The sequence below is a fragment of the Caretta caretta genome, chromosome 1 (assembly GCF_965140235.1).
Source record: "Caretta caretta isolate rCarCar2 chromosome 1, rCarCar1.hap1, whole genome shotgun sequence".
Classification (NCBI taxonomy): domain Eukaryota; kingdom Metazoa; phylum Chordata; order Testudines; family Cheloniidae; genus Caretta; species Caretta caretta.
The window spans coordinates 856745-870304 of record NC_134206.1 but is presented as its reverse complement, the minus strand read 5'-3'; the positions used below and the strand labels follow the sequence as shown (position 1 = coordinate 870304).

Here is a 13560-nt window from a genome sequence, read left to right as displayed (position 1 = left end):
CCTGGAGTCTGGGACGCGGCCCAGCGGCACGGCAGGTCCTGCAACCCCGGCCAGAGCGTGGGGAAGGCCGGGATAAGGGAGAAGCTCCCTTGAGACCCCTGCCCATCTGTCACGGAGTCCCCGGGCGATGCTCTGGGACTGCTCCCCAGGAAGCCAGGCAGGACTCTGGGGAAGTCTCCTTTCTGGGAGCAGCCTGTCTGCAGGACACACAGCTCACCCGGCTTCCACCTTCCTGGGTCTGACCTCGGAGCATTCAGCCTCCTCTGCCCCTCTGTGCACTTCCCACAGCCAGTCCGCCCAGGTGGAGTCCTGGCGGGGAGGGAACCAGAGGGTCCTGCCCCCCAACTCCGCAGTCAGACGTGACTCTCAGCCAGCCGGGGAAACAGGAGGTTTATTTGACGACAGGGACATGGTCTAACACAGAGCTTGAGGTGCAGAGAACGGGACCCCTCAGCCGGGTCCATTTTGGGGGGCAGTGAGCCAGACAACTACGTCTGCCCTTCACTCCATGTCCCCAGCCAGCCCCCAACTGAAACTCCCCCCAGCCCCTCCTCCTCTGGGCTTTGTCCCTTTCCCGGGCCAGGAGGGCACCGGATTCCTTTGTTCTCCAACCCTTTAGCTCTCACCTTGCAGGGGGAAGGGCCCAGGCCATCAGTGGCCAGGAAACAGGGTGTCAGCCATTCTCTGTGTCCAGACCCCTGCAACACCTGCCCTCTAGGGCTCTGCAAGGATCAAACACCCTTATTCCCACCACCTAGGTACTTAAGAACTGCATAGGGGAAACTGAGGCACTCCACACTATTCAGCAGAAACATTAAGAACAGTCCCACTTCATCACACCATCATAGAGGAGCCTTTCCAGAAGGTGGCTATGGACATAGTGGGGCCCCTCGGCAAGGCGATCCGGGCAGGGAAGAAATACGTCGTGGGGGTGATGGATTTCGCCACCCGCTACCCACGTGGTCACAGTGAGGCCCTGGCTCCGAGAGCCGGCCCGGCAGGCTGTTAGCCGGTGTGCTGCCCTCAGGGGCCCTGCGGTGGTTCTAACCTGCCGGCTGCTCCCAGCCGCTCCCCGGGGCAGCCATTACAGACTGGCACCCGGCCTGATTGGGCCTTTAGTTTCACAGGCTCCGGGCTCAGGTGCGCAGGGCCCCATGGGGCCCCGGCACGGTTGCTAAGATCCAGCGTGAGCTGCCAAAGCCGGAGGAGCCGCTGCTCCAGGCCAGGCTCGCAGGGACACACCTGGCACCTCACCCATCCCAGTGCCAGCATGAGCCGCCAGCCGCAGGCCACCGCCCGGCCCGAGGCGGGCAGGAGGGGGCTGATCAGCACGGTGCAGTCCAGCGCAGGTGTGGGGCCTGCGGAGGGGTGAGTGGGGGGGCAGAGCTCCCCGGTGCCCCACGCGCTGAGCGATCCGCAGGCACAGTGTCAGTCCCGAGGCGGGTCCCGGGGGTGCGGAGCAGGGCTGGGGAGTGGGGTCCCGGGAGCCCCAGCCCCACGGGATGCTGGAGAGAGGCAGCAGGGCCTGGGCCAGGATATCCGAGGCCTGGGGGCTTTGCCAGCCCAGGTTATGGACGCATCCCTGTGGGCGCACAGAGACCAGGGCAGGGTCAGGGACAGGGGCAGCACCCCAGGGAGCCATCGCTGCCCTCCCCAGCGCACTGATCCCTGCCCACTGGTGCCGCCCTGCCACCCAGGGCACAGAGCCACCGGGCACCACGCGCCGGAGCCCGGGGAGCTCAGAGCCGGCGCCAGGCACTAAAGCCCACGCGTGTCTCCCAGCAGCGGGGGCCGTGCCCCGAGGACCTGGGTCCTGGACCCCTCCGGGGATGTGCACTATTGGTGGCTCAGTATCATGGTGGTTCCCATCCTGTACAACTGGATCATGCTCATCTGCAGGTGGGTGCGGCTGGGGGGCCACGGGGGCGGGGCTGGGGGGTCAACTGAGGCACAGGCTGGGGGTGTCACGGAGTGTGGGGGAGTCCAGGCCCTGCACCCCTCTTCCAGGGACTCACCGTGACTCTCAGCCAGCCAGTAAAACAGAAGGTTTATTGGACAACAGGAACACAGTCCACAACAGAGCTTGTGGGTACAGCCAGGACCCCTCAGTCAAGTCCTTCTGGGGGAGCAGGGAGCTCAGACCCCTGGGGTTCCCTGCGTTCCTCCACCCAGCCCCAAACTGAAAACTAAACCCCCCCAGCAGGCCCCCTCCTGCAGCCTTTGTCCTGTTTCCCGGGCAGAGGTGTCACCTCCCCCTCCCGGCTCAGGGGACAGGCTCTCAGGTCTCCCATCCCCAGGGCACATTCCCAGGTCAACACTCCCCCCCATCCTCACAGGGGGTGACTGGGGCATGGCTGGAGGGAGGCGGGAGCATGGGCTGGGGGGGCAGCCCAGGGAATCAGGCACTGACGGGGGCACTCCAGATCCACTGTCCCTCTCCAGCCCCAGGTGCCCTGGGAGGCAGCTCCGCAGCCCCCCCGTGCTGAGACAGCTGAGTACCCAGGAGTCCTGGCTGCTCTCTCGCCCCGAGCGTCCTGGGGACACACTCGGGATCCTTCCTGTCCTGTTACTGTGCATGGCGACCAGCTGCTGTGCTCCGCCCCAGAGACGGCTGCATCCCAGGGCCGGGAGGAGCTAGTGACATCCGGGGGAGCGTTACTGCCCCGGCCGAGTTCAGGGGGGCGGGCTGACTGAGGGGATCCCCCCACCCCCGGGGCAGGGCAGCGCTGCCATCCCCAGCGGGCAGGTGGGACCAGGGCCTAGCACGGGGCACCGGCAGCACGGAAGGCAGCTCTGCCCAGCCCCAGTGCCGGCCCGACGCCCGGGCATCCGTCCACTCGCAGCCGAGCCCACGAGCCAAGGGCCCCCGGGCCGGCTGGGGGGTGTCCAAGCCGGGTGGGGCAGGAGGGGGCGGGGACGGGGGGCACCCCGGGCAGGTGCCCGTGGGGAGCTGCCGGCACCGGGGTGACGCACCGGCTCGGCCACTCGCAGGTCCTGCTTCCCCGAGGTGCAACAGCTGCACCTGGCCCTGTGGCTGAGCCTGGATTACCTGAGTGACCTGCTCTACCTACTGGACATCGCAGTGCGACTCCACACTGGTGAGCCCCCGCCGCCCCCCAGCCTGCCCCCCGCCAGCCAGAGCCCAGCCGCCCGCCCCCGCCCACACCCCCCGCCCACCGTGCCCAGCCCCCCGCCCTGCCCGCCATCCGCACAGCCCAGCCCCCCGCCCTGCTCCCCATCCGCACAGCCCAGCCCCCCGCCCTGCCCCCCGCCAGCCAGAACCCAGCCGCCCGCCCCCGCCCACACCCCCCGCCCACCGTGCCCAGCCCCCCGCCCTGCCCGCCATCCGCACAGCCCAGCCCCCTGCCCTGCCCCCCGCCAGCCAGAGCCCAGCCGCCCGCCCCCGCCCACACCCCCCGCCCACCGTGCCCAGCCCCCCGCCCTGCTCCCCATCTGCACAGCCCAGCCCCCCGCCCTGCCCCCCGCCAGCCAGAGCCCAGCCACCTGCCCCCGCCCACACCCCCCGCCCACCGTGCCCAGCCCCCCGCCCTGCTCCCCATCCGCACAGCCCAGCCCCCCGCCCTGCCCCCCATCCGCACAGCCCAGCCCCCTGCTCTGCCCCCCGCCAGCCAGAGCCCAGCCGCCTGCCCCCGCCCACACACCCCCCCACCCACTGTGCCCAGACCCCTGCCCTGCCCCCTGCCCCCCATCCAGGTTCTCCCAATCCCCAAGGACCAAGCCCCAGACCCAGGTCAATATACAAATCAGATCCTACCCACAAATCACGCTGTTGCCAATCCTTTCGAACCTAAAATCTAAAGGTTTATTCATAAAAGGAAAAGGATAGGGATGAGAGCTAGAATGGGTGAAATGGAATCAATGACAGACAGTAACGGCCAAGTTCTTGGTTCAGGCTTGTTGCAGTGATGGAATAAACGGCAGGTTCAAATCCCGTCTCTGGAGAACATCCCCAGCTGGGAGGGTGTCACGAAGCGTGGGGGAGTCCAGGCCCTGCACCCCTCTTCCTGGGATTCACTGAGACTCTCAGCCAGCCAGTAAAACAGAAGGTTTATTGGACAACAGGAACACAGTCCACAACAGAGCTTGTGGGTACAGCCAGGACCCCTCAGTCAAGTCCTTCTGGGGGAGCAGGGAGCTCAGACCCCAGCCCTGGGGTTCCCTGCGTTCCTCCACCCAGTCCCAAACTGGAACTAAACTCACCCAGCAGGTTCCTTTCTGCGGCCTCTGTTCACATTCCTGGGCAGAGGTGTCACCTCCCTCTCCCCCTCCTGGCTCAGGTGACAGGCTCTCAGGTCTCCCATCCCCAGGGCACATTCCCAGGTCAACACTCCCCCCTCCCTGCTGCCTCACGTCCTCACAGATGGGTTGTTCAGTCCTTTGTAAAAAGAACAGGAGGACTTGTGGCACCTTAGAGACGAACCAATTTATTTGAACATGAGCTTTGAGATGCATCTGATGAAGTGAGCTGTAGCTCACGAAAGCTCATGCTCAGATAAATTGGTTAGTCTCTAAGGTGCCACAAGTCCTTGTCACGGAGTCCCTGGGCGATGCTCTGGAACTGCTCCCCATGAAGCCAGGCAGGACTCTGGGGAAGTCTCCTTTCTGTGAGCAGCCTGTCTTCAGGACACGCAGCTCACCCGGCTTCCACCTTCCTGGGTCTGACCTCGGAGCATTCAGCATCCTCTGCCCCTCCGTGCGCTTCCCACAGCGAGTCCGCTCAGGCGGGGTCCTGGGGAAGCCAGAGGGTCCTGCCCCTCAACTTCGCAGTCAGACGTGACTCTCAGCCAGCCAGTAAAACAGAAGGTTTATTAGACGACAGGAACATGGTCTAAAACAGAGCTTGCAGGTGCAGAGAACGGGACCCCTCAGCTGGGTCCATTTTGGGGGGTAGTGAGCCAGACAACCACATCTGCCCTTCACTCCATGTCCCAGCCAGCCCCAAACTGAAACCCCCTCCAGCCCCTCCTCCTCTGGGCTTTGTCCCTTTCCCGGGCCAGGTGGTCACCGGATTCCTTTGTTCTCCAACCCTTTAGCTCTCACCTTGCAGGGGGGGAAGGGCCCAGGTCACCAGTGGCCAGGAAACAGGGTGTCGGCCATTCTCTGTGTCCAGACCCCTGCACACACCTGCCCTCTAGGGCTCTGCAATGATCATACACCCTTACTCCACCCCCTAGATACTTAAGAACTGCCTAGGGGAAACTGAGGCACCCCCACACTATTCAGAGGAAACATTAAGAACAGTCCCACTTCGTCACAGTCCTCCTTTTCTTTTTGCGAATACAGACTAACATGGCTGTTACTCTGAAATCAGTCCTTTGTGTAGAGCTTCCATTTGTAGGGAAGTCCCTCCAGAGGCCAGAGGCAGGACTGAAGACCAGCTGAAGGAGCTGCAGCAGGTTTCTATAGTCTCTTGCCGTGTGGTCTCTGCTGTCTGTGTCCCAAGGACAAGCTGCCCATCCCATGGCCTGGAAACACCTCAGAGTCCTGTCCCTAGGCAGGTCCCTGCACAGCTGGCTGAGTCCCCAGGCGTCTCTGCCTTCTCTCAGTGGGTCAGTTGTATCACGGATGGTCCTTAATGGGCCACCCAGCAGGCTGGGCAGAGCTGACAGCCACGTGTCTGGGGCGCCCCCCAGAAGCAGAGCACACGTTTGAACTGCAGACCGTACAGAGCCAATGTTCATAACTTCAACTACAGGAATCGTACCCGCAGATAGACAGCATCAGCCTAACCAGCCCACCAGCACCTTGACTTAGGCGCCTTCTTTGACCCCCTGTGTACAAGATTTGGTGCCACTGGGGGGCCTTGGTCACAACAATGATCTACACGCTCCCAGTTCACGTCAGTAACATCACAGCCCCGCCCGCCGAGCCCCGCCCCCCAGCCACAATCCCAGCCCTTCGGTCCAGCCCTCCCCAAGTCCCCCGTGCCCTGTGCCCATCGCGGCAGCTGGGGGCTGCTCTGGAGTGGGGAGCACGGAGCGGGGCATGCTGGGGCTCATGGTCTGCGCAAGCCGAGCGTTCGCCCTCGGCATGCAGGAGGCTGCAGGCCCGGCACCCTGGGCCACACCGTGCCCAGGAGGAGCCAGTGCCAAGGCCACAGCTGGCACCGGGCCCCCTAGGGAGCCCCAGCCCCAGAGCGGCCCCCAGCCCCGCGACGTGCTTAGCGGACCCCTGGGAACTCGGGCTTGGGAGCCCCCAGAAGCTGGCCCTAGGGAGCCCTGCGGGGGCGCGTGCCCAGAGCCGTGGGGGGCCCTGGGCTCAGTGCCCCCGCCCTCCCCCGGCAGGCTTCCTGGAGCAGGGGATCCTGGTGCGGGACCGGGCCCGGACGGCCCGGGCCTACCTGCACTCCGCACACCTGCCGTGGGACGTGGCCTCGGTGCTGCCCACCGACCTGCTGTACCTGTGGCTGGGCCTGCGGGTGCCGGCCGTGCGGGCCAACCGCCTGCTGCGCACGCCGCGCCTCGCCGAGGCCCTGGAGCGGCGGGAGACGCGCACGGCCCGCCCCCACGCCCTGCGCATCGCCAGGCTCATGCTCTGCGTCCTGCTCGCCGCCCACTGGCACGCCTGCGCCTACTACGCGCTCTCGGGCGCCATCGGCTACGGGGCGGACGCCTGGGTGTACCCCAACCACAGCCGGCCCGGCTTCGCCCGCCCGCTGCGCCAATACCTGCACTGCCTCCACCTCTCCGTGCTGGTGCTCAGCACCGTGGGCGACACGCCCCCGCCCCAGCGCCAGGCGGAGTTCCTCTTCGCGGCGGCCGGCTGCCTGCTGGCCGTCCTGGGCTTCGCCACCGTCATGGGCAGCATGAGCTCCGTCGTCTCCAGCCTGAGCGCGGCCGAGGCCGCCCTCTACCCCGACGCCGAGCGGGCGCAGGCCTACCTGCGGCTGCACCGCGTGGGCCGGCGCCTGGAGAGCCGCGTGGCCCGCTGGCAGCAGCACCTGCGGCTCCACCGCAAGGTGACCAACGAGCAGCAGGCCCTGCGGCACCTGCCCCGGCCGCTGCGGGCCGAGCTGGCGGTGAGCGTGCATCTGGCCGCCCTGCGCAAGGTGCAGCTCTTCCAGGCCTGCGAGCGGGGCCTGCTGGAGGAGCTGGTGCTCAAGCTGCGGCCCCAGGTCTACAGCCCGGGCGAGTACGTCTGCCGCAAGGGCGACATCGGGCGGGAGATGTACTTCGTCCGCGAGGGGCGGCTGGCCGTGCTGGGCGACGACGGGCGCACGCAGCTCGCCGTGCTCGGCGAGGGGCTCTACTTCGGGGAAATCAGCATCATCAACATCAAGGGTAAGGCTGGCGGCCGGCTCCCGCCCCGCAGCCCCTGCTCCCGCCCCCGGCTCCTGCCCCCGCCCCCGGCTCCCGCCCTGTCCTCATCCCCCGGCTCCCGCCCGCCCCGCAGGCCCTGCTCCCGCCCCCGGCTCCCGCCCTGTCCTCATCCCCCGGCTCCCGCCCGCCCCGCAGCCCCTGCCCCCGCCCCCGGCTCCCGCCCTGTCCTCATCCCCCGGCTCCCGCCCGCCCCGCAGCCCCTGCTCCCGCCCCCGGCTCCCGCCCGCCCCGCAGCCCCTGCCCCGGCTCCCGCCCTGTCCTCATCCCCCGGCTCCCGCCTGCCCCGCAGCCCCTGCTCCTGCCCCCTGCTCCCACTCCCTGCTCCCGCCCTGTCCTCATCCCCCGGCTCCCGCCCGCCCCGCAGCCCCTGCCCCCTGCTCCCACCCAGTCCTCATGCCCCGGTTCCTGCCCGCCCCGCAGCCCCCTGCTCCCACCCCCAGCTCCCACCCCACAGCCCCCTGCTCCCACCAACCCCGCAGGCCCTGCTCCCGCCCCACAGCCCCCTGCTCCTGCACCTGCCCCACCCTCATCCCCCAGTTCCTGCCCTTCCCGCAGCCCCCTATTCCCGCCCCTCCCTCTGCTCCCACCCCGCCCTCACCCCACAGCCCCCTGCTCTCATCCCCTACTCCCATCCACCCCGCAGGCCCTGCTCCTGCCCCGCAGCCCCCAATTCCCACCCCGCCATCATCCCCCAGTTCCCGCCCACCCCACAGCCCCCTGCTCCTGCCAGCCCCACAGCCCCAGGCTCCCACCCCACAGACCCTGGTCCCACCCTGCAGCCCCCTGCTCCCAACCTGGCCTACATCCCGGGGCCAGGTGGGATGTTGGGGGCTCCGGGGCCGGGCCAGGCGGGATGTTGGGGGCTCCGGGGCAGGGCCAAGCAGGATGTTGGGGGCTCCGGGGCAGGGCCAAGCGGGATGTTGGGGGCTCCGGGGCCGGGGCCAGGCGGGATGTTGGGGGCTCCGGGGCCGGGGCCAGGCGGGATGTTGGGGGCTCCGGGGCCGGGGCCAGGCGGGATGTTGGGGGCTCCGGGGCAGGGCCAAGCGGGATGTTGGGGGCCCCAGGGCCGGGGCCAGATGGGATGTTGGGGGCTCCGGGGCAGGGCCAAGCGGGATGTTGGGGGCTCCGGGGCTGGGGCCAGGTGGGATGTTGGGGGCTCCGGGGCAGGGCCAAGCGGGATGTTGGGGGCCCCGGGGCCGGGGCCAGACGGGATGTTGGGGGCTCCAGGGCAGGGCTAAGCGGGATGTTGGGGGCTCCGGGGCAGGGCCAAGCGGGATGTTGGGGGCCCCGGGGCCGGGGCCAGACGGGATGTTGGGGGCTCCGGGGCAGGGCCAGGCGGGATGTTGGGGGCCCCGGGGCAGGGCCAGGCGGGATGTTGGGGGCCCCAGGGCCGGGGCCAGACGGGATGTTGGGGGCTCCGGGGCAGGGCCAAGCGGGATGTTGGGGGCTCCGGGGCCGGGGCCAGACAGGATGTTGGGGGCCCCGGGGCCGGGGCCAAGCGGGATGTTGGGGGCCCCAGGGCCGGGGCCAGGCGGGATGTTGGGGGCTCCGGGGCCGGGGCCAGCTGGGATGTTGGGGGCCCCGGGGCCGGGGCCAGTCGGGATGTTGGGGGCTCCGGGGCAGGGCCAAGCAGGATGTTGGGGGCTCCGGGGCAGGGCCAAGCGGGATGTTGGGGGCTCCGGGGCAGGGCCAGGCGGGATGTTGTGGGTTCCAAGGCCGGGGCCAGGCGGGATGTTGGGGGCTCCGGGGCCGGGGCCAGGCGGGATGTTGGGGGCTCCGGGGCAGGGCCAAGCGGGATGTTGGGGGCCCCGGGGCCGGGGCCAGACGGGATGTTGGGGGCTCCAGGGCAGGGCTAAGCGGGATGTTGGGGGCTCCGGGGCAGGGCCAAGCGGGATGTTGGGGGCCCCAGAGCCGGGGCCAGACGGGATGTTGGGGGCTCCGGGGCAGGGCCAGGCGGGATGTTGGGGGCCCCGGGGCAGGGCCAGGCGGGATGTTGGGGGCCCCAGGGCCGGGGCCAGACGGGATGTTGGGGGCTCCGGGGCAGGGCCAAGCGGGATGTTGGGGGCTCCGGGGCCGGGGCCAGACAGGATGTTGGGGGCCCCGGGGCCGGGGCCAAGCGGGATGTTGGGGGCCCCAGGGCCGGGGCCAGGCGGGATGTTGGGGGCTCCGGGGCCGGGGCCAGCTGGGATGTTGGGGGCCCCGGGGCCGGGGCCAGTCGGGATGTTGGGGGCTCCGGGGCAGGGCCAAGCAGGATGTTGGGGGCTCCGGGGCAGGGCCAAGCGGGATGTTGGGGGCTCCGGGGCAGGGCCAGGCGGGATGTTGTGGGTTCCAAGGCCGGGGCCAGGCGGGATGTTGGGGGCTCCGGGGCCGGGGCCAGGCGGGATGTTGGGGGCCCCGGGGCCGGGGCCAGGCGGGATGTTGGGGGCCCCGGGGCCGGGGCCAGGCGGGATGTTGGGGGCTCCAGGGCCGGGGCCAGGCGGGATGTTGGGGGCTCCGGGGCTGGGGCCAGCTGGGATGTTGGGGGCCCCGGGGCCGGGGCCAGGCGGGATGTTGGGGGCTCTGGGGCTGGGGCCAGGCGGGATGTTGGGGGCTCCAGGGCAGGGCCAGGCGGGATGTTGGGGGCTCCAGGGCAGGGCCAGGCGGGATGTTGGGGGCCCCGGGGCCGGGGCCAGGCGGGATGTTGGGGGCTCTGGGGCCGGGGCCAGCTGGGATGTTGGGGGCCCCGGGGCCGGGGCCAGGCGGGATGTTGGGGGCCCCAGGGCCGGGGCCAGGCGGGATGTTGGGGGCTCTGGGGCCGGGGCCAGGCGGGATGTTGGGGGCTCCAGGGCAGGGCCAGGCGGGATGTTGGGGGCTCCGGGGCCGGGGCCAGCTGGGATGTTGTGGGTTCCAAGGCCGGGGCCAGCTGGGATGTTGGGGACCCCAGGGACGGGGCCAGGCGGGATGTTGGGGGCTCCGGGGCCGGGGCCAGGCGGGATGTTGGGGGCTCCGGGGCCGGGGCCAGCTGGGATGTTGGGGGCCCCGGGGCAGGGGCCAGGCGGGATGTTGGGGGCTCCGGGGCCGGGGCCAGGCGGGATGTTGGGGGCTCCGGGGCCGGGGCCAGGCGGGATGTTGGGGGCTCCGGGGCCGGGGCCAGGCGGCATGTTGGGGGCCCCGGGGCCGGGGCCAGGCGGGATGTTGGGGGCTCCGGGGCTGGGGCCAGCTGGGATGTTGGGGGCTCCGGGGCCGGGGCCAGGCGGGATGTTGTGGGTTCCAAGGCCGGGGCCAGGCGGGATGTTGGGGGCTCCGGGGCTGGGGCCAGCTGGGATGTTGTGGGTTCCAAGGCCGGGGCCAGGCGGGATGTTGGGGGCTCCGGGGCCGGGGCCAGGCGGGATGTTGTGGGTTCCAAGGCCGGGGCCAGGCGGGATGTTGGGGGCTCCGGGGCCGGGGCCAGCTGGGATGTTGGGGGTTCCAAGGCCGGGGCCAGGCGGGATGTTGGGGACCCCAGGGACGGGGCCAGGCGGGATGTTGGGGGCCCCGGGGCCGGGGCCAGGCGGGATGTTGGGGGCCCCGGGGCCGGGGCCAGGCGGGATGTTGGGGGCCCTGGGGCCGGGGCCAGGCGGGATGTTGGGGGCTCCGGGGCCGGGGCCAGGCGGGATGTTGGGGGCTCCGGGGCCGGGGCCAGGCGGGATGTTGGGGGCCCCGGGGCCGGGGCCAGGCGGGATGTTGGGGGCTCCGGGGCTGGGGCCAGCTGGGATGTTGGGGGCTCCGGGGCTGGGGCCAGCTGGGATGTTGTGGGTTCCAAGGCCGGGGCCAGCTGGGATGTTGGGGGTTCCAAGGCCGGGGCCAGGCGGGATGTTGGGGACCCCAGGGACGGGGCCAGGCGGGATGTTGGGGGCCCCGGGGCCGGGGCCAGGCGGGATGTTGGGGGCCCCGGGGCCGGGGCCAGGCGGGATGTTGGGGGCCCTGGGGCCGGGGCCAGGCGGGATGTTGGGGGCTCCGGGGCCGGGGCCAGGCGGGATGTTGGGGGCTCCGGGACCGGGGCCAGGCGGGATGTTGGGGGCCCCGGGGCCGGGGCCAGGCGGGATGTTGGGGGCTCCGGGGCTGGGGCCAGCTGGGATGTTGGGGGCTCCGGGGCTGGGGCCAGCTGGGATGTTGTGGGTTCCAAGGCCGGGGCCAGGCGGGATGTTGGGGGCTCCAGGGCGGGGCCCAGGGATGTTCAGGGTTCACCCGGCTGCAGCCCTGGGGCCAGTGGGGCCTTGGTCCCAGCTGGTCCTGTCTCCGCAGGGAACAGGTCAGGGAACCGCCGCACGGCCAACATCCAGAGCATCGGCTATTCGGACCTGTTCTGCCTGTCCAAGGAGGACCTGCAGGCCGTGCTGAGCGAGTTCCCCAGCGCCAAGGCCGCACTGGAGGCCAAGGGCCGGGAGATCCTCCTGGGCATGGACAAGCTGGACGTGAAGGCCGTGGAGGAGGAGAGCGCGCGCCAGCAGGAGGCCAAGCGGCGCACCGGGGCCCTGGAGGACGCGCTGGACGCGCTGCAGACCAAGTTCGCCCGGCTGCTGGCCGAGCTGGAGTCCAGCGCCTTCAAGCTGGCCCTGCGCATCGAGCGCCTGGAGTGGCAGACGCAGGCCTGGGCTGGCGCCGGCGGGGAAGGCCCGGGGGCTGTGCCCGGGCAGTGAGGGGCGAGGGCCGGCTCGTGGCCCCCCGTCCCAGCGGAGCCCAGAGAGGCCGGCGGGCCCCAGTGCAGGGCTGGGCTGCTGTGGCCGGGGGGAGCCAGGTGTCACAGACCCCCAGGTCGCGCCCACTCTCGGCCCTGTGCGGTCCCTGGGGGGAGCCCCCTTCAGTGTGACAGCCCTTCTCGGGGGCCACTCTCTCTTGGGGTGTGACGAAGCGGGACTGTTCTTAATGTTTCCTCTGAATATTGCGGGGGTGCCTCAGTTTCCCCTAAAAGCAGTTCTTAAGTATCTAGGGGGTGGGATGGGGGGCTATGATCATTGCAGAGCCCTAGAGGGCAGGTGTGTGCAGGGGTCTGAACACAGAAAAGGGCGGACACCCTGTTTCCTGGCAACTGATGGCCTGGGCCCTTCCCCCCTGCAAGGTGCCAACGGAAAGTGTTGGGGAGCAAAGGGATCAGGTGGCCTCCTGGCCCAGGAGAGAGACAAAGGCCGGAGGAGGGGCAGGAGCGTTTCAGTTTGGAGCTGGCTGGGGTCAGAGGTCAGACCCAGGAAGGTGGAAGCCGGGTGAGCTGTATGTCCTGGTCTCACGGGTCCCCGGGCGATGCTCTGGAACTGCTCCCCATGAAGCCAGTCAGGACTCTTGGGCAGTCACCTTCCTGTGAGCAGCCTGTCTGCAGGACACACAGTTCACCCGGCTTCCACCTTCCTGGGTCTGACCTCGGAGCATTCAGCATCCTCTGCCCCTCCGTGCGCTTCCCACAGCGAGTCCGCTCAGGCGGGGTCCTAGGGAAGCCAGAGGGTCCTGCACCCCAACTCCGCAGTCAGACGTGACTCTCAGCCAGCCAGTAAAACAGAAGGTTTATTAGACGACAGGAACATGGTCTAACACAGAGCTTGCAGGTGCAGAGAACCGGACCCCTCAGCTGGGTCCATTTTGGGGGGCAGTGAGCCAGACAACCACGTCTGCCCTTCACTCCATGTCCCAGCCAGCCCCAAACTGAAACTCCCTCCAGCCCCTCCTCCTCTGGGCTTTGTTCCTTTCCCGGGCCAGGTGGTCACCTGATTCCTTTGTTCTCCAACCCTTTAGCTCTCACCTTGCAGGGAGGAAGGGCCCAGGCCATCAGTGGCCAGGAAACAGGGTGTTGGCCATTCTCTGTGTCCAGACCCCTGCACACACCTGCCCTCTAGGGCTCTGCAACGATCATACGCCCTTACCCCACCCCCTAGATACTTAAGAACTGCATAGGGGAAACTGAGGCACCCCCACACTATTCAGAGGAAACATTAAGAACAGTCCCACTTCGTCACATCTCTCCCCCCTTCGAGATCGAACTGAGCGGGGTCACTTTAGCCGGTGACCTTGGGAAGTTCGAAGCCACCAACGTTCCCATGGATGCCCCAGCATCTCTCCCATTCCTTGGTAGGAGTTACACCAGGCCCTTCCAGTTTCACGCCCTCCCTTAGGTCGGGGGTGATCGATAGCACTCGCAGGCCGCATGTAGGAAGGTTTATGCAGCCCCTGCCCTTTGGCCACCCCAAAACCCAAGGGGGTCAAACTTGGATTA

At 69.3% G+C, this 13560-nt stretch overlaps 1 protein-coding gene across 1 annotated transcript; it reads left to right on the top strand.

The window, feature by feature from the left end:
• Positions 1-1270: 1270 nt before the first annotated feature.
• CNGA4 (cyclic nucleotide gated channel subunit alpha 4) lies at positions 1271-11998 on the top strand. Its single transcript, XM_048837203.2, has 5 exons — positions 1271-1368; positions 1786-1899; positions 2992-3098; positions 6306-7301; positions 11604-11998. The coding sequence occupies exons 1-5, from the start codon at positions 1271-1273 to the stop codon at positions 11996-11998; spliced, it is 1710 nt and encodes a 569-aa protein (XP_048693160.2).
• Positions 11999-13560: the final 1562 nt, after the last annotated feature.